Source organism: Micromys minutus, assembly GCF_963924665.1.
Source record: "Micromys minutus genome assembly, chromosome: X".
NCBI classification, from domain to species: Eukaryota; Metazoa; Chordata; class Mammalia; order Rodentia; family Muridae; genus Micromys; species Micromys minutus.
In genome coordinates this window covers 2,556,302-2,575,550 of record NC_137970.1, presented here as the reverse complement: position 1 = coordinate 2,575,550, position 19,249 = coordinate 2,556,302, and the positions used below count along the sequence as shown (strand labels likewise).

At 47.9% G+C, this 19,249-nt stretch overlaps 1 protein-coding gene across 4 annotated transcripts in view; it reads left to right on the top strand.

Annotated features, from left to right (window-relative positions):
• The window catches only part of RBM10 (RNA binding motif protein 10), a 31,282-nt gene extending 12,416 nt beyond the window's left edge, over positions 1-18,866 (top strand). The window contains exons 1-22 of one of the 4 annotated variants that reach the window (XM_080910702.1): positions 1,408-1,523; positions 4,004-4,187; positions 7,591-7,660; positions 9,375-9,448; positions 10,933-11,019; positions 12,836-12,896; positions 13,028-13,204; positions 13,540-13,700; positions 13,871-13,968; positions 14,059-14,146; positions 15,308-15,491; positions 15,596-15,735; positions 15,851-15,968; positions 16,053-16,144; positions 16,244-16,408; positions 17,101-17,250; positions 17,345-17,410; positions 17,489-17,677; positions 17,767-17,841; positions 18,124-18,230; positions 18,310-18,439; positions 18,522-18,866. In XM_080910702.1, coding sequence (XP_080766828.1) covers positions 4,101-4,187; positions 7,591-7,660; positions 9,375-9,448; positions 10,933-11,019; positions 12,836-12,896; positions 13,028-13,204; positions 13,540-13,700; positions 13,871-13,968; positions 14,059-14,146; positions 15,308-15,491; positions 15,596-15,735; positions 15,851-15,968; positions 16,053-16,144; positions 16,244-16,408; positions 17,101-17,250; positions 17,345-17,410; positions 17,489-17,677; positions 17,767-17,841; positions 18,124-18,230; positions 18,310-18,439; positions 18,522-18,647 — 2,445 coding nt within the window. In that variant the 5' untranslated portion in view covers positions 1,408-1,523; positions 4,004-4,100 and the 3' untranslated portion in view covers positions 18,648-18,866. Of the gene's footprint in view, positions 1-1,407; positions 1,524-4,003; positions 4,188-7,590; positions 7,661-9,374; positions 9,449-10,932; positions 11,020-12,835; positions 12,897-13,027; positions 13,205-13,539; positions 13,701-13,870; positions 13,969-14,058; positions 14,147-15,307; positions 15,492-15,595; positions 15,736-15,850; positions 15,969-16,052; positions 16,145-16,243; positions 16,409-17,100; positions 17,251-17,344; positions 17,411-17,488; positions 17,678-17,766; positions 17,842-18,123; positions 18,231-18,309; positions 18,440-18,521 lie in introns of those variants that run through there. The other 3 variants (XM_080910701.1, XM_080910700.1, XM_080910703.1) reach the window with 3 other exon arrangements.
• The last annotated feature ends 383 nt before the right edge of the window (positions 18,867-19,249 follow it).

Sequence of the window (19,249 nt, the reverse complement as noted above, 5' to 3'; positions counted from 1 at the left end):
TCTTTGAGTATTAGAGGAAACTGGGCAGAGGGGTATACAAGGGTTCTTTTATCTGAACTTTCCTGTAAATCAAAACATATTTAAAAATAAGTTTAACTTTATTAAGATTAGAAACTTTCTGATCAATAGACACTCAAAATGAAAAGAAACCCCCAGAATGGGAGAAGATAATCCATGTGTATCTGGTGAGAGATTCTTATCTAGCACATGTAAAGTACTTTTATAGCAAGAAGACAAAACATCCCAAACTCAAAAGTGCTAAGGGCTAAGGATATAGCTATTAAGTTCCCTGGGCTGGCCTTAAATTTGTGATCCTCCTGTTTTGGCTTTCTTGAATGTTGTGATTACAGGCATGAATGACTAGTCTGTTTTCTTTCTTTTATATTTATTTACTTACTTGTTTGAATTTTTTGTTATTTGTGTCTTGGTCTCTCTCTGCTGTTGAAAATGACCTCAGCAGTTCCATCTTTCTGCCTCAGCCTCCTGAGTCCTGAGATTACAGTATGTATCACCACTCCCAGCTTGCTTCCTTGCACTAATTCATTTTCTTTATTTTCAGTGCTGGGCACAGGACCTAAGGCCTTTGTGCATGCTAGTCACTACAGGGCTGCATATCTCTTTATATTGTTTCTTTTTAAATATGACTCATGATTGTAGGTAACCTTAAATATTTTATTTTTAAATAGTTCAATTAAATTATTTTTTCTATGCCTTGGGATTTGGGTTATTACTTTTTCCCATTTCAAGATAGGGCTAAGGGTCTAGCTTAGTGGATGGAACATACAAAAGATTATGAAGAATTATTTTTTTCTAATTTACTTTTTTTTTCTGATTTCGCCCGGGCTTTGTACATTGAGCCATGGTGCATGGTCTACCATGGAATGTTTTACTCATTTGTTACTGGTGTAAGGTGGTCAGAGGACAGCTTTGTGGCATTGGTTCTATCCAGCCACCTTGTAGAATCTGGGAATTGAACTCATATTGTTAAGGCTGCATTGGTGGGCAGGAAGTACTTTTACCTCCTAAGCCATCTCTCCCTTACTTCCACCTTACCCCCTATTTTTTTAAAAGCATAACCCAAAGCTGGCACCAAAATTAGGATCTTCCTGCCTTAACCTCCAGAAGGCTGGGTTCTAGGCATGTGAACTACATGGTCCTTGAACTTTTCCTATTATGCTTTACTTTCTTCCATTTACATCTTTGATCCAAGCTGGCACGGTGGCCCGTGCCCATAATCCCAGAATTTAAGACACAGAGAAAGAACCCTGAGTTTCAAGCTAGACTTCTGACTAGTAGTGAGTTCAAGGTCAGCCTGAGATAAATACCAAAAAAAAAACTATCTTAAGAAAAAGTAAATAATTATGTTGTGGTGGCTCATGCCTTTAATCCTAGCACTGAGGAGGTAGAGACAGATCTCTGGAATCAAGGCCAGCCTGGTCTACAGAATGAGTTCTAGGATAGCCAGAGCTACACACAGAAGTCCTGTCTCAAAAAAGAAAACTCCAAAACAAACAAACAAAAAGGTAAATAAGTATGTAAGTAAATCTTCATATATGTAAAGAATAGTCATGAGATCCTACATGTGCATAGATATTTAATTTATTTAAAGATTTATTTTCATTTCTGTGTGTATGTTTGCACGTGTGTATGTAGATCCCAAAGGAGCTGAAGTTATATGCTGTTGTGAGCTACTGTGTGGGTGATGGGAATCAAAACCAGGGTCCTGTGGAAGAGCAGTCAGTGCTCTTAACTGCTGAACCATGTCTTTAGCCCAATATTTAACCTTTTAGATGTAATCATATATAGTTTTCTTCCTGTTCTCTATACAATGGTTATTGAATATAAGCAAAATATATATATTGTATATTAATTTTATAGCCAGAATCTTTACTAAATTTGTGTGTGTGTTTGTGAGTGTATGCTTACATGTGTACATGTACCCCCGGAAGCCAAAAGTGGGCATCACATCCTCTGGAACTAGAGTTACTTGTGGGTGTGAGCTGACTGACATGGATGTGGAATCAAACGTGGGTCCTCTAGAAGAGGACCAGCCCTGGTTCTTGACTTTTCAAGACAGTTTCTCTTTGTTGCCCTAGACATCCTAGGACTCACCTTCATGCTTCTTAATGCCTTTTCTTCCTTCCCCTTATTTAATTGATTCAGCTAGTGTCATTAGAATAATAGAGTCTTAAGAGTGATGTTAATAATTTGTTGTTATTATTCTAATGTGTTACTGTTCATGAGTAAAATCTTGTTGCATTCAACATCTTTTTTTTCCTCCAATACGAGATATTAAACCCAGGGTCTTGCTATGGTGTAAGCCATAGCAGCTTATTTACTTTTTAAATGAACGTGTATTGGTTATTTTTTAAATACTTGGGTTTTTTTTGTTGTTGTTTTTTTTTTTGTTCGTTTGTTTTTTAAAGACAGTCTTATATAACCTTGAAGTCATTTTGTACCTTGACTAAGCTTGAATCCTAATCTTCCTGCCTCACCTCTCAAGTGTTGTGACTATAGGTATGCACTGCTATACCTGCCATGAGATACTTGATTATCAGGCCAGAGAGCTGGCTCAGAGGTTAAGAGCACTGACTGCTCTTCCAGAGGTCCTGAGTTCAAATCCCAGCAACCACATCTGTAATGAGATCTGATGCCCTCTTCTGGTGTGTCTGAGGACAGCTACAGTGTACTTATATATAATAAATAAATCTTTTTCAGACTCACGAGAAGAGGGCATCAGATCTCATTACAGATGGTTGGGAGCCACCATGTGGTTGCTGGGAATTGAACTCAGGGCCTCTGGAAGAGCAGTCAGTGCTCTTAACTGTTGAGCCATCCCTCCAGCCCTAAATAAATCTTTTAAAAAAACAGATACTTGATTATCATCACCCACTGACCCCTATATTAAGCTTTGAGGAATAAGGTAGTGAGTTCAACAGGCATGTTCCATCATTTCCTAAAACTCACCTTTAAGTACTTTTAAGTTTTTTTTTTGTTGTTGTTGTTGGTTTTTTTTTTTTTTTTTTGGCGACATGGGGAAAAGAACTCAGTACCTTCTAAATGAAGGGCCTGTTGCCTGCCACTTTACTACATCCGCAACCACAGTGTTTTTTTAATATGTGTGGTGGGGAGTCTCACTATGCTGCCTTGGGCTCAAACCTCATGTCTCAGCGCCTTAAGCAACTGAGATTATAGACCTAGTAATTTCTCTCAGTCTGAGATGGAAACCAGCAATTTTCATGTATTAGCCAAGCACTCTACTACTGAGCCATATCCATGAGATTAAAATATTACTATCTTCTAACTCACAAAGATTTACAAGTTAAATAAAATTTGAAGTAATTATTTTATAGTTAACTATAGTTAGAGAAATTTTATTTAATTATGTGTATATGTCTCTGTGTGGGTATGCGTATGAATACTGAAGCCAGAAGCAAACACTGGAATTGGATTCATAGGCAGTTATGAGCTGCCCTATCTGAGTGATCTGAGTGCCAAGAACTCCAGAGTTGGAGAAATTTTAACTGAAGATCTGCCAGTTCTAGCAAGATGGTTATGAAGTGGGTAGTGTGATGTGCATAGGACAGACAGGTACAGATCTGCAGGGATCTAACCTTGTAGGCTTGGCAGGATCTTGAACAAACATTTGGGTGTTTTATGTGTTTATTTAGATGAAATTACTAAAGCAAATGACATGGTTGGGTTGATTAACTTTATCATAGATAGTACTCATGTTTGGGATTACAGAGACAGAGCCTATGTAGGGGTGAAAATTCAGTCAGGAAACTACAGCAGATATACATGTGGACCAGAGATTAGGAAGGAGTGGAGAAAAGTGGGTTGGCTTTAAGAGTCTATGGGAGTTGGCCCATACAGTGAAGTGAGACTTCAGAATCCTAGTCTGGGGCATGAGTCTGAGGCCCTAGAGAGGAGGTTGTGGGTTAACTTTCATATATTGAACTGTTTGGAAAAGATGGTATTCTAATTCCCATCCTTCTTCTAGAGGTGGTCGTGGTGACAGGACTGGCCGCTATGGAGCTACTGACCGCTCACAGGATGATGGTGGAGAGAACCGCAGCCGGGACCATGATTATAGAGACATGGACTACCGTTCATACCCACGAGAGTATGGCAGTCAGGAGGGCAAGCATGAATATGAGGACTCATCTGAAGAGCAAAGTGCAGAGGTGAGGGCAAGGCCAGGCCTTGGGGGCAATGCTCCTGAAAGGCCTGTGTGTCTGGCTGCAGCACCAGGTATAGGTAGCGCTCTGCTCCTATACCTTTGGACTACTCAGTTGCTTTGCATCACTTAGAGGAGGGTCTGTCCCTGCTCCCTTCTCTGGGGGCTCTTCTCCTGAGTTGGGTCTCCCTGGCTTTCACACTGCTTGACTCTATTTCTCAGGGCTCCTAGCCACTACTTCTTTCCCTTCTTCCCTGTTGTTCGGTTTTGGCCTTTGGTTCACTGCAAGCTCTGGACTGCCTACTCCCAGCAATCTAGGGAACTCAAAAGGATCTCTTCCATGGGACCCAGCATCTAGGGCTGGGAGGACAACCTGAGAACAAAATTGTCAACCAATCCATACAACTCTGGGAAGCCAACACTGACTGTTTCTGGTCTTGACCAAACCTCTAGACGGAAAGGAAGGAAGAAACCTTTGGAGAAGTCAGTCCCATGTAGGTAGTTACCTCTAGTCTAAAAGATAAGGCATGAGAGGTGGGACTATGAGAGAACCCACATCTGAGAGCCAGAAACACCCTTACCTTAGGGAATTTCAGTCTTAGAGGGCCAGAGAGCTAATGCAAGCAAGCATGTAGGCATGTATGTAGATCTCTGTCGAGTAGGATGGAAAGGGTACACTTTTGTAAGCCCTGCCCTGAGGAGAAATTGTATTTAAACTATCTTCTACACTCTGGTTATCTGAGGGACTATTTGAAGATTCCTTGGTAAACTACTAAGGTTTGTTTGGTTAGCCAGGGTTTACAGGCATCCAGGCTTCTCCATTGCCTGCCATTGAGTGGTATCTCTTAATGTCTCCATGGGTACAGTGGACCTTGTGAATAAGTGTGGAACACAGCATCCAGTTGTCTGAACCTGCGCCCTGCAGGTGGGAGGGTGTAGGGTCATGCCTGACCGGCTTAGTATTGAAATTTGTAGGTCGGACAGAAATTAAGAACTCAGCAAGCACTCTGTTGTGAAGGAAACTGAATAGTGAACGGAGACTTCTAGGCCCAAGGACCAAGGAGGGGCATAATGGCCCATGAACTTCTGCTGGCTGCCCCTGGCCCGTATCTGAAACTATTTCTAAACTGCTGGCCTGGTTCCAGGGCCCAATCTTAAACTGGGAACTACAGGAGACAGGTGTTTTTCAGTGGCACAATAAACAATTGTACACACACCAGCTGAGCTGCCAAAAGAAGACATTGAAGGCAAAATCTAGTTTACTGACCCCAGGCTAGTTTATCCCAAGGAGGTTTAAGCAGTGTTTCTGTCAGCCTGCCTTTGGGAGTTCCTCCTCCAATACAGCTGTTCCTTGAAGGCAGCTCCTAAAAGTGTCCTGTGGAACATTTGCAGCCTTAAAAAGCCTGAGCCTTTAACGGGAGCCCGCCTGCCCACCCTGGCTTTCAGAGCCTGCCTGTCTCAGAGAGCCAGCGGCCAGCTACTAGGCCCACCCAGACTGACTGCCCGTCTGGTGTCTCTCATCTCATTCTGTCGGCCAGGATTCCTACGAGGCCTCCCCGGGCTCCGAGACTCAGCGTAGGCGGCGGCGGCGGCACAGGCACAGTCCCACTGGCCCGCCAGGCTTCCCCAGAGACGGCGACTATCGGGACCAGGACTATCGGACCGAGCAAGGGGAGGAGGAGGAGGAGGAGGATGAGGAGGAGGAGGAGGAGGAGGAGGAGAAGGCCAGTAACATCGTCATGCTGAGGATGCTGCCACAGGCAGCCACTGAGGATGACGTACGTGCCCCCCCAATGGCCCTGGGCAGGAGGCAAAGCAGGAGGCCATGCTGGGTCTCCTCTAGGGCCCTCAGCTTCTCCACCCATCCTTTGCTACGAACCACAGCACCTTTCCTCTCTTCTCCCCGCCAGCTCCTGTCCCCCAGCACTATCCATCTTCTAGGATGGTCCCATCAGTTCCTGGTCTGGAAGGGAGAAGGCAGCAGACAGGCTGGCTTGGCCCGGGGCAGTAGCCATGGGTGTCCGGTGCTGGTGGGTGTGAGAGAAGGCTTTTACCCTTTTTGTATATGTGGATGGAGGCCCAGTGTTGGGTATTGTTGGTGGCAGAAACCCACGAGAATGAGATATTACGGTCCATGGGCTTTTCAGAACTTCCATATTCCTCCCCTTTTGTCAGCAGTGACAGCCTGGCCACAGCTACCCATAAGGTGGCTCTTTGATAACTTCTCAACCTGTTTGCCTTTGTGACATTTTCTGCCTTCCATCTTCCTCTTTTCACTCATTTCCTTCTCAGCAGGTATCTTATGGCAATCCACATTCAAAACCCAAGAGTATTACTAGAGTTTTGACTAGCCTCCCTGATCTAACAGTAGTAATCTCACCTAAGAAATGTGAGGGCTTCTAGAATTGGGCTGATAGCTGACATTACCCGTGGTTTTATGGTAGAGTGGGTTACATTTCAGGCTGATTGAATCCTCATAGAGGCTCTTTCTGGAAGGTATACATTGTAGTCAGTCCCACATAACCCCAGTCAGCAAAGTGACTTGTTTCATGTTCCAGTATGGCAGAACAGAGGGGGGTCTAACCCTGGACCACTGGACTCCAGACTCTAGTTTCTTGCAATTTCCCAAGTCCTCCCTGATTGTTTGGAATCTTGTTTAGATTTGTGTATCCAGACTTTTCATCTTTCTGCATACCTATGTGCATAAGACTTAATTTCTTGTCTTTTACTCTGGTGGGGAGAAGATACCCAGAAGCATAGAGAGTTTTACTGTAAAGTTTCCATTCACCAAAAGAGGTACTGCCAGCTTAGAGACCACCTCCCCTGGGCTCTCTAGTGTGCCTCAGGCTCATTTCATTCAGGAAGCTTTCCAGACCAACCGTCGTGCCTATTTGTCTTTAAATTTCTCCTGGCATAGCTGGAATGGCTCCGGCTCCTGTCCTTCCCTGCTTACTCTTTGTGCCATAGGTAGCTTTTAGTGCAAGTCAAGGAGAGGGAGCAATGCCTTTGTGATGGGCAAGAATTTTATTCCAGCTTCTATGCTTCATGGCTCCTCCTAAGCCTCTTGTCAGATCACCCTGCCCACAATTCCTGATTTGCTGCCTCACTTGCTCTCCTGTTGTCTTTGTGCCACTGGGGATCATCTTGCTGCCATTCTTTATTCTGTACTGTGTTTTCTGTCTTCGTTTGACTCACTTTCTGCAAGTCCAGAGCTGGAAGCGAGACTGAATACTAGTTTAGGCTGCACTTGTTACTGGGGAAAGCTTTGAAAGAGGTAGAGGATGCAGGTGTGTGTGGGGTGTGTGTATGTGTTTCTTTCATGACCCCTTGGGGCTCAGAGGCCTTGCTGGCCTCACATACTCAGCCACCTTCTTTGCTGAACCTATCCCGCTTCTGTATTTCCTGAACAGATCCGTGGCCAGCTGCAGTCCCATGGTGTCCAAGCTCGGGAGGTCAGGCTGATGCGGAACAAATCCTCAGGTGAGCTTTCGTTCCCAGTGCCCTCCCCTTCTGCTGGCCAGCCTGAGCCTCCAAATCTCCCTCTGCCTCTACCTCTGCCTCTCCCTCTCCCTCTCTCTTCCCTTCCCTACTCCCCTTCTGCCACAGCTGGGAATGGGCAGCTTGGGGGGAGGTACCCTCTCCTCTCTCCCATCCCCTACTCTTAACAGTTCCAGCCAGCAGCCTCTATGGGGTTGCTGTCCTGAAGGGGATGCAGCTCTGGGCTAAGCTGATTTATCCCCCAGGAGCAAGACCAGAGCCAGGCTCTGGAAAACCTCTTCTTTGGGACTATGAGTATCCAAGGTGGTGACCCTTCCCAGGACATACATTTTCTTCTTCCTCTGCCCCATGGTCTCCTCCACTCTAACAATAGCCTCTAACCCAAAGTAGGTCTGACATGGACCCACCCATATGTCCCAAGAAGGGAGGCAGGGATGGCTCTCATGGAAAGTGTATCCGAAGGAGCAGCCAGAACTTTCTGGCCTCACTTGTTCCCTCCCTCCCTCTTGCAGGCTGCTTGGAGCTGGCCTAGGGTTTTAGCAGGGTGGGGGGGGGGTATTGTCTCTGCAGGACTACTGCCCAGGCTCCCCAAGGCAGGCACAGTGGGGCCTCACTCTGCCTGGGCCTCTCTTTCAATCTCCATCTCTCTCCTTCCACCTCCTCCATCTCTCCATCCTCCCTTGCCCGTTTCCCTATACTATTCCATCCTCCCATGCACCCTGATGGTGATTCTTTCGGAAATCAAGCATGCCCCTCCAGACCCACCACATCCAAAACCTCCTTTCATGACTACCACTGAAGGAGTTGCTTTCCTAGAACCTTAAGCCTCAAGCCCCTTTCTCAGCCCTGGCCAGGCCTGGAGTCTGTGTCAGTGACATGGAGGTCTTGCTCTGCTTTATTCTACTTGGCATCACTCACTGACAGAATCTGTGTTTCTTTCCCTAAGGAGGCATCCCAGGTATAGCCTCTCAGTGACTTTGGACATTGCTCCTAGGCACCTGCTGACTCTTACTATAACATCCTCTTGGCCAGCTCCAGCCACCATCTACCTATTTAGGAGAACCTTGACTGTCGGTGGCTATAGTCTCCCCACTGTGGCACTGAAGTGACTCCCTAGTGATTATCATTCCCTTCCCCTCCACCAAGGTTAAGCTGAGATTGTGTTCCTAACCACCCCTTGTTTCCTATGTGCTGGCTGGGAACCCTTTATAGCCTCATAGACCAGCTTAGCCTGGCTTCTCTTTTGCTCTTTTGATTAAACAGCTGTTCCAGGACTCCTCCTGGCCTTGCTCTAGACTTGCCCATGAGTTGTTTGCTCTAGGCTATATGGAGTCAAAACAGCCTCCTCTTCTAGAAACAGATCTCTCCTTGTATCCTTTCCCTCTCAGTTCTCCATCTGTCACCCCAAGTTAGCTAGGCAAGACTGCCTGAGACCTGTCTCACTACACACTTACGCTGATCTGACTCATGCTTTCATTTTCTTCCCTCCCCTTTTCCCTCTTTCCTGCCCTTCCCAACCATCTACCTTTACTCCTGCCCTCTCTGTTCTTTCTCTGATCACTTTTCTCTTCCTTTCTCTTCTCCCCCTTTCCCTGTCTGCCCCTGGTCCTCTCCCCTCGGGTTCTGCCCCCGGGAACGCCGTGTGTCCAAAGCTGTTGACTAACCCACTGCGTCTGTATCTGAATGCTGTCTCCAGGTCAGAGCCGGGGCTTCGCCTTCGTCGAGTTTAGTCACTTGCAGGACGCTACACGATGGATGGAAGCCAATCAGGTTGCTTTGCCGCACTTGAACCCCCCCCCAAACAAATACTACTTTATAATCGAGCGTTCCCCATCGCCTGAATCTTACGGACACAGTTCCCTGCCCTGTGTCCCATACCCCTGCCCCTTTCTCCCCCCCTCCTGACCCCCACTATTTCCTCTTCCCATCTCTCACTACCCACTGGGCTTCCCATTTGGGGCCCAGTCTCAACACCGCCCCTGGCCCCCTTCCTACTGCCAGGCACTAGCGCTTCCCTCACCTCTCCTGGCTGAGCTTTCAGAGAAAGAACTGCCAGGGTGGGTTCCTTTCCTAGCTTCCCACACCCCAGCAGGACCCTTTTGCTCCCGAGTCAGCAGAGCCAGAACTTGGTTGTGCTCTCAGGACCACTGGAAGTCCTGTCACCGGGGGAACACAGATGTTGGCACATAAACTAGGAAGACTTGTTTTGCTTGTTCTCTCCTGCATGTGAATTTGGCCCTCTGAGTTCCATGCAGAAGGACATCACTGCTTTTGGTTGAAAGTTCCAGTCAAGTGTGATAGTTTTATTGACACCCTGGGCTCAATTCACTGCCCCCCCCCATTCACAGCACCCTCCCCACCCACAGGAGGCCCCGCCTCTACCTTCTCAATAAGGAACTGTGCTCTGTCAGCAACGGAGGGAGCAGGCTCCCCTAGCCTGGCACTGGATCCCAATTCAACTGCATTGGGACCTTCTAAGACTCAAGGGTCTAACCTGGCTACCCAGCCCTATCCTGTCACTGGTGTAGAGCACTGGAGAGAAGTGTCAGGGGAAGAAGGGGCAGCTGTGGTGAAGTGGAGGGTCCTGGCAGAGGCAGCCCTGTGGCCGGCTCTGTGGGTCGGGTCAATAGACTAGTGCGGTGGGCCCAGGACCCGGTCAACCTTGGGAAGGTGACCTCATGGCGGGAAATCTCCGTCTGTTAAATTGGCTTTCTTTTTCCCCTTCTCCAGCATTAGCGCTCGTGCGCTCTTTCTCTTTTTCTCTCCCCTCCTCTCTCTTCCCTGCCCATCTCCCCTCATTCCCAGTGTAGGCTGTATTGTGCTGGCCCTGGGGATGGCCTGGCACTGTCAAGGGCCAAGCTGGGGGAACACTCCCAACTGGACAGTCGTTGGTCAACCAAGTACTATGTGCCTGATTTTGTGTGTGTGTGTGTGTGTGTGTGTGTGTGTGAGAGAGAGAGAGAGAGAGAGAGAGAGAGAGAGAGAGAGAGAGAGTGTGTGAGTGTGTGCCTATGAGTAAACAGCAAAACAGCTGCGCCCTGAGAGCTGTGGCGCTTTCCTTCCCTTACTCCTCTCCCTGCCCCCTGTCCCTCCCTCCCTCCGTTCCTTCTTCCCTCCATCAGTTCTCCAAACTCCCTTCATTCCCTGTCCCTCATCCATCCAGCTGAAGGGCTCGCTCACTCTTTTCTCCTTTGCTGAAACGGTATGTGGGGCACTGCTACCTAGGTCTTACTGTACTCTGCTTTTTCCCACAGCACTCCCTCAACATCCTGGGCCAGAAGGTATCCATGCATTACAGCGACCCCAAGCCCAAGATCAATGAGGACTGGCTGTGTAATAAGGTACAAGGGTACATGGGTAGCCAGTGCTGGGGAGAAAGTCTGCTTTAGTAGAGGGAGCAGCTGCTTATTCAATCAGAAAAAAGTATAGTCTTGGAGACAGGCTGTCCAGCTCCAGTCAGCTAGGCTCTGCCTTCATCAAACACAGCCTTGCCTAAAGGTCCAGTAGAGTTGGAAGAAATAATAGTCTAAGTGACTAATCAGTGACAACACAAGTCTACTACATTGTGTAGGATATGGACTTCAGAGCCATGCCCCTTGCACACGTCTGCCTTGATGTTGGTCATTTTCTCATCTTTAAGTGAGAGAGCACTAGGTAGGTGTAGAGAAAATGAAAGTGTTGATGAGAAAGTAACAACATAAAACTTCTAGCCCACATTTCACTCTATAAGTGGCTGCTGTTACCTTTGGAAAGAAGTAAAGTGTTCTGAGGGGTGATTCAACCCTGATACAGTGATGTCCACCTTGAAGGTGCCTGTAAGTTGTGTAATCACTGCCATATTCCCTAAGAGGAAGCTAAGGCTCAGGTGGAACCATGCATGAGCTTTTAGCTCAAGGGGCCACCTCCTGTTCCCTAGGTGGCCTTAGGTCTACCCTGAGGTCAGCATTGTGATTCTACAGCCCCATCTCCTGGGGCTATCTGTAGTCCTAACACCTAAGGAAGGCTGAGAACTAATGGAGGACCCTATCTTCTCTCTGAGAAGGGTTCTGGTTAGTCGGAGAGCGGTATCTGTCATCTTTATGTAGGTCCTCAGCCTTTCTGGAGTGAGAGGCACTTCTTCTTTTATATATATATATATTTTTTTTTTTTCTTAAAACTGGTGTTTGCTTTGTGTTCTCCTCCTTTTTGTTGTACATGTCTTTCAGTTACCAGGTCCTGTCACTTCCCTCCCAGAATAGTCATCTTCCTTCCTTTGCTGTTCTTATAGTTCATGCCAATTCCTGCACCCTCCCATGTAGTTCTCACAGACCCTTTTTGTTAAGTTAGCTTCACTCCTCACTTGTAATGTTGCAGCTGAGACCCACCTCTGACCATGCCTTATCTTCTCTGCCTAAAAACCTAGTTTTAGCACAAGGCTCTCCTTGAACTGTCACCATCTTCCCTGGCCAGCCTTGGCTTTTCTCTCTGTGTATGCCGCCACACCCGCTAGAGAAAGTCTCTTAGTCCCTCCCAGCAAGGCTAATTCTGGATTTCCCAGCTCTAACCTCCCTGCTTCTGTGAAGCCCAGCTCAGTGAGCAGAGGCCCTTTCAACCCATTCTCTGCCCTAACTCCTGTCAGTGCCGTCTAAGCAGATTGTCCTGAGCTCTTGGTGTTGGGCCTGACACGGGAGCACTGTTAGTACCTGACTGGAACAGAGACAGAATGTCATAGAAGCTGAACAAGGTCTTTGGCAGCTGGAATATCTAAGGAAAAACAAAGCAAGTCAAAAGTAGCAGAATTCGACCTAGACCTAGCAATAAGGAAGGAAATGAGTCTGACAAAAAGATGCTGGCTTCCAGTAGGAAACAGTGAAAGTTTCTATTAAGTGAACAAGTCTCGTGGTCCATGAGATACAATGCTAAGAGTTGATAGTCCCAAGAAGATAGGGAAGGGATGCAACTGCTGTAACATGTGAGAGTTGCTGATTGCTGAAGTAAGGGTTGGTGCTGGAAAGCAGTTGTCAGAGATTGATAGGATTGAAGGCAATGAAGCTTCAAGAGACTCGTGCCCACGCCTGACCCTCTGAGTTCCCTTCCTCGGGATTATTATGTTATTCTGTGGGTCCATATTTTGAGGATATTATGGAAAGTTTTGACCCCCTGGCCTGTGCCTCACAGTGTGGCGTCCAGAACTTCAAGCGCCGAGAGAAGTGCTTCAAATGTGGTGTGCCCAAATCAGGTGAGCTGTGCTAACTGTGAATGGCAAGAGGCATGAAGGCCGGTGTGTAGGGGCTGGTGAGGGGTGGGGGATATGACCAGCCATGGAGCCTCCACCTTTGTCATCAGCATATCTCCCACCATTCCTGACAGAGGCAGAGCAGAAGCTGCCCCTTGGCACTCGACTGGATCAGCAGGCACTGCCGCTGGGTGGGCGGGAGCTGAGCCAGGGCCTACTCCCACTGCCGCAGCCCTACCAGGCCCAGGGAGTGCTGACCTCGCAAGCCCTGTCACAAGGCTCAGAGCCAAGCTCCGAGAATGCCAATGACAGTGAGTCAGTTGTTCTTTCCCCCTTCCTTTATACCCTAGGGCATCTGGCGTGGGACCTCTGAGGCCAAAGAAATGGTAATGAACAGTACTTGGTCCTTGTTGAGGAAGAGTATTTCTACCTGGTGGGATAAATATATGATATAGAACAGAGGGAGGAGCTGTCCACAAACTAATTTCAGGGGTATATGAGAGGGTTCCTGGTAGTTGAGAGACTGCTGACATCTGGTCTGACAAGCAGAGTTTATTCAAGGGGAAGAGTGAAAAGAAGCAAAAGGTACGTGAGTACAGAAGCAAGAGAACAGAGGTGCTTCCTAACACTGGACCCTTTTCCGCAGCCATTATTTTACGAAACCTGAACCCACACAGCACTATGGATTCCATCCTTGGGGCCCTGGCACCCTATGCGGTGCTGTCCTCTTCCAATGTTCGTGTTATCAAGGACAAGCAGACCCAGCTGAACCGAGGCTTCGCCTTCATCCAGCTCTCCACCATCGTGGTGAGGGCGGCACAGGGGGGGGCCGGGCAACCACGGTCCCGGCCCCCAGGGTAGGGAGGGGGGAACCTTTACCCCACCCGCACCGCGGTCCCAGTCTGGAAATGGGGCATTGGAGCCGGGGGGCCTCCCCGGGCCTGACCCTTCGGTCCCTGCCACCCCTCCACCCATAGGAAGCAGCCCAGCTGCTACAGATCCTGCAGGCCCTGCACCCTCCGCTCACCATCGATGGCAAGACCATCAACGTGGAGTTTGCCAAGGGTTCTAAGAGGTCAGAGTCCTGCCTAAGCTCCCTCAGTTTGTCCTGCCCATATACCTTGGGAATACCTGTTTCATTTCCAGTGTCTACTATCCTCCCCAGGGACATGGCCTCCAATGAAGGCAGTCGCATCAATGCTGCCTCTGTGGCCAGCACTGCCATTGCTGCTGCCCAGTGGGCAATCTCACAGGTACTTGGCCTCCTCTGCCCCCATCACCCTGGCATCTAACTTCCTTAACCTGTCTGTATTTCTGCAAACAACAAAGTGGGCTTGTTATAAAAATGTACCCTGTTATAACAAGTATTGTAGGTCTTCTACCTTAGCTCCTGCCTTTATAGATAAGTCATCCCCACTCCATCCTTTCTATCATTCTCAGTCACCTTTTTGACTTTTTAAGATTTGTTTTTATTTTTCTATGTATGAGTGTTTTGCCTGTACCTGTTTATACCATATGTGTGCGAACTTCCTGCACAAGTCAGAAAAGGGTGTGTGATCCCTTGGACCTAGATTTTTGAAGGCTTGTGAACAACCATGTGGGTGCTGGGAAATGAACCTGGGTCCTTTGCAAGAGCAGCCAGTGTTCTTATCTTCTGAGTCATCTCTCTAGCCCTGTCTCTGTGCTTTTCTTGCTAGCACTCTCTGGGTTGCTTCTCTATGCTGCTGGGTAAAACTTGTTTTAATTGTTCTGAGTTGGTATATGTTGTATATTCTTTTTGAGTGTGTATGTGATGCACTGTTTATTTAAGTATATGTGCCATGAATAAAAGAATTTATAAATTTCTGGGGGAAAAAAAATCTTTGGGAACCAGGTATGATGGTAAACACCTGTAATCACAGTTCTTATGAGGTGGAGACAAGTGGATTAGGTGCTGAAGGCCAGTCTTTTACTCTATAATGAATTTGAGGTCCTGTCTCAAAAACCAGAAAAAAAATTTTTTTAAGGAAAGTGAAAATTTTGGTAGAAAAGAATGAAGACTATGATAGCAAGATATGATTATGTGTGCCTATATTTCTAGTACTGATGTGGGGACTGGGGGCAAAGTCAGGAGGATTGCATGAGTTTCAGGCCAGCTTGGGCTACATAGTTGTTGGTGGGGGAGGGAGAGGAAAAGAAAAGGGAAGAGGTTTGGGGTGTCTTATCAGTATCAGCCAAGGGTGCATTTGGGCATGTAGCCTTTTCTAGTCTCTCTTCATAGTTCTCTTGTAACCAGCACCCCTTGATTTTTACTTAAGACTATATACTTTTCTGTCAAGTAGAAATCCTAGCTCCACATGTAGGGACAGGTACTCATAGCAGATTTCTTCATTTTTGTCCCCTCCTGATCTAATGAGCTCTCATCTGCCCCTCAGGCATCCCAGGGTGGAGACAGTGCCTGGGCTGCCCCCGAGGAACCACCAGTTGACTACAGCTACTACCAACAGGATGAGGGCTATAGCAGCAGCCAGGGGACAGATTCCCTTTATACCCATGGCTACCTTAAGAATACCAAGGGCCCTGGCATAACTGGGACCAAAGGGGAACCAGCTGGAGCAGGTAAGCCTCATCCTCCCTTGCTGAGCCTAATTGTGGGGCCTAGAGGTCTATGGTCATATGCTCTGACGTACATGGGCATTCCTTCTCCTTGGTTTTCGTTTTAGGTCCTGAGGCCTCCCTTGAGGCTGGGGCAGACTCTGTGTCACTGCAGGCTTTCTCTCGAGCCCAGCCTGGTGCTGCCCCCGGGCTTTATCAGCAGTCAGCTGAGGGAAGCAGTGGCCAGGGCACTACTACCAACAGCCAGGTGAGAATACCATTGATACTCTGGGGAGGCTGGTAGGCTGGCAAGGTACATCCTGATTGGGCAGGGTGGTATTAACAGACACTGAGTCCTGTTCCCTTATGTGACCCATGAGTAGTCATATACCATCATGTCACCTGCTGTGCTCAAGTCTGAGCTCCAGAGCCCTACTCATCCCAGCTCTGCTTTACCACCGGCTACCAGTCCCACTGCCCCAGAGTCCTACAGCCAGTACCGTGAGTATCCACAGCTTGTGGGTAAGGGTTGTGGACTTCTCTAAACAGAGAGGAATTCGAAAACCTTGCCTTTGCTCCCCACAGCTGTTCCTGATGTCTCTACTTACCAATATGATGAAACATCTGGCTACTACTATGACCCCCAGACTGGTCTATACTATGATCCCAACTCCCAGGTAAGTGACAGGGAAGCCTAGGGAAAACTGGAGTGTGACTTTGTGGCAGCTACCCCTACACATCCTTTCTCATGTCCCCTCTCCTCATCTCTCCCTCAGTATTACTATAATGCTCAGAGTCAACAGTACCTATACTGGGATGGAGAGCGGCGGACCTACATGCCTGCCTTGGAGCAGTCTGCTGATGGACATAAGGACACAGGGGCATCATCAAAGGAGGGAAAAGAGAAGAAAGAGAAGCATAAGACGAAGACGGCCCAACAGGTGAACTTCAGCCATCATATGGCTGTTTGGAGTCTATGTTCTGTCACCTCTTGCTCTGCTGCTATGGGAAGTGGGGTGGTTGCTGGGCATGGACAGGGATAGTAACTACTTCAGATAGACAGTACTCCTGAGCTAGATCTATTTTGGGGTTACTATAGCAGGAACATCTACCACCATGAAGTGACTTATACCATCTGAGTGAGCTCTGGTTGCTTTTCTCGGCCCTACAAAGGGGACCCTTCATGCTGGTGGTGGATGTGTATTGATCCCAGAGAAATTCTCATAGGCCCATAAGGAGTTGAGTAGGAGAAGAAACACTGCAGGGTTTTCTGGTAGAGAAAGATTAGAAGGAACCTCAGTCTCTGTGGAGAGAAGGTATGGCATTGAAGCAAACAATAAATATTCTCTCCAACTTGATGGATTCTCAAAATGTTTCATGCCCTAGGAAAACCACAAAACATTAATGTGACATGATGTCACATGCCTTAGTCAGGTTTCTGTTGCTGTGATAATCACTGACCAAAAGAAATAGGGGTTTGAAAGTGTTTATTTCATTATAAAGGGGAGTCAAGAGAGGTACAGATTTGAAGCTGCAGAGCAGGAAGGGCCGCTGCTGCAGAGGCCATGAATGAGGAAGTAGAGAGCCAAGCTTGAGGAATTCTGGAAACTTTAACCTCAGCCCTCACCCCCAGATTGCCAAGGACATGGAGCGGTGGGCTCGCAGTCTTAACAAGCAGAAAGAAAACTTCAAAAACAGCTTCCAGCCTATTAGTGCTCTACGAGATGATGAAAGGCGGGAATCGGCCACTGCAGACGCAGGCTACGCCATCCTTGAGAAGAAGGTATGTTGTAACTGTTCATCTGTACCCCACCTTCAATCTTACGATTCTTTAGGATCCTCTGTGGAGCTCTGAATTTCTGTTTCTTCTACCTCAGGGGGCACTAGCTGAAAGACAGCACACCAGCATGGATCTCCCAAAGTTGGCCAGTGATGACCGCCCAGTAAGTTTCAGGGCAAAAAGGGGCAGGGGTTTCTGATCTTAGCAGGTATGACTGACTCCGTACCCTCACCCTCTACAGAGTCCACCTCGAGGGCTGGTGGCAGCCTATAGTGGGGAGAGTGACAGTGAGGAGGAGCAAGAGCGAGGGGGTCCTGAGCGGGAAGAAAAGCTCACAGACTGGCAGAAGCTAGCCTGTCTGCTCTGCCGCCGCCAGTTTCCCAGCAAGGAGGCACTCATCCGGCACCAGCAGCTCTCTGGGCTCCACAAGGTGATTGAGCAGAGAATTGGTAGGAGAGCCCTGTCTAGCCCAGCCCAGAGCAGCCCGATCGCTTTACCCTATCCTGTCTCCCTTTGCAGCAAAACCTTGAGATTCATCGGCGAGCCCACTTGTCAGAAAATGAATTGGAAGCACTAGAAAAGAATGACATGGAGGTAAGCTGTGACCCACTCCTTGGCTCCATCCCATATGCCCCTCCAAGTCTCTGTCCCTCCAGGCAGTGGGACTTGAGAGTTCCTTAGCCAGGTATAGCCTTACAACCATGTATTGTCTCTATCACTGTGAAGCTTCTCCCTAGTTCCCATTCCATTATGTCCTGACTCTTAGGACCAAGGACCAGGCCAGACAGAGACTTGTGTTGCCCCTTACCCCATCCTTGCTTATGTTTGATGAAAATAATAGCCAATTCCAACATCTTCACATGCATAAATTTGTAGCAAATGAAGTATCGAGACCGTGCAGCTGAACGCAGGGAGAAGTATGGTATCCCTGAGCCACCAGAACCCAAACGGAGGAAGTACGGCGGCATATCTACAGCTTCTGTGTGAGTGCAGGGCCAGGTACCAGGTGAGGCGGGGTTGCTGCTGGCAGGCCACTAACACTATATATGCTGTTCCCTGCAGGGACTTTGAACAGCCCACTCGGGATGGATTAGGCAGTGACAACATTGGCAGTCGAATGCTCCAGGCCATGGGCTGGAAAGAAGGCAGTGGTCTAGGCCGAAAGAAACAGGGCATTGTAACGCCCATTGAGGTGAGTCTCTATGAGCCATTCTTGTCTCCAACACTGCTAGTGTACCTCTACCAGCCTGACAAAACCTGCTTCCCTTACACAGGCCCAAACACGCGTTCGAGGTTCTGGCCTGGGTGCCCGGGGCAGTTCCTATGGGGTCACCTCAACAGAATCCTACAAAGAGACACTGCACAAGACAATGGTGACCCGCTTCAATGAGGCTCAGTGAACCATTTTGAAAGCAGTTTTCTACAGATACGGGGTATTCAACCAGGGACAGAAAATGATGTGGAATGATCCAAGGAAGGCTCTTCTATCTACCAGCCTGCTCCCCAACCAGAGAAGCCCTTACCAAATTAGACTTGGAGTTGGTGACTTTTGCTGGGAATTGGGCTCAAATCATGTTCCTTTTGTAATAAAATCTAAAAAGCCTGCAATTTCTACTTTCTCATGTGGTAGCATGGTTTCTTACACAGGCACAGAATGCACAAACAGCTATTAGGCTAAGCTGGACAGCAATGGTGGCTATAAATACCTGGGGCTCTAGCCAGCAAACTCAACTGGCAAGCTTATGCTTATGGCCCATCCCTGTCAGAGACCTGGAGTTTTGTTCAGAACCTGGATTGGGAATCTTCAGTCCCCTCTACTCACTTAACCCTCACCCACTTTTAGCTTATGGTGCTTAGACTAAACTCTGATTTGCCATTCTGGACTGGAGACAGTACTTTCTTTCAGGCATCTGTATGTAAAGCATAGTAGGTGCTTAAACCCTGGTTGTCCCTATAACCTCAACGAGTTGATGACCCCAAAGGGATACAGGAAGGTTGGCCT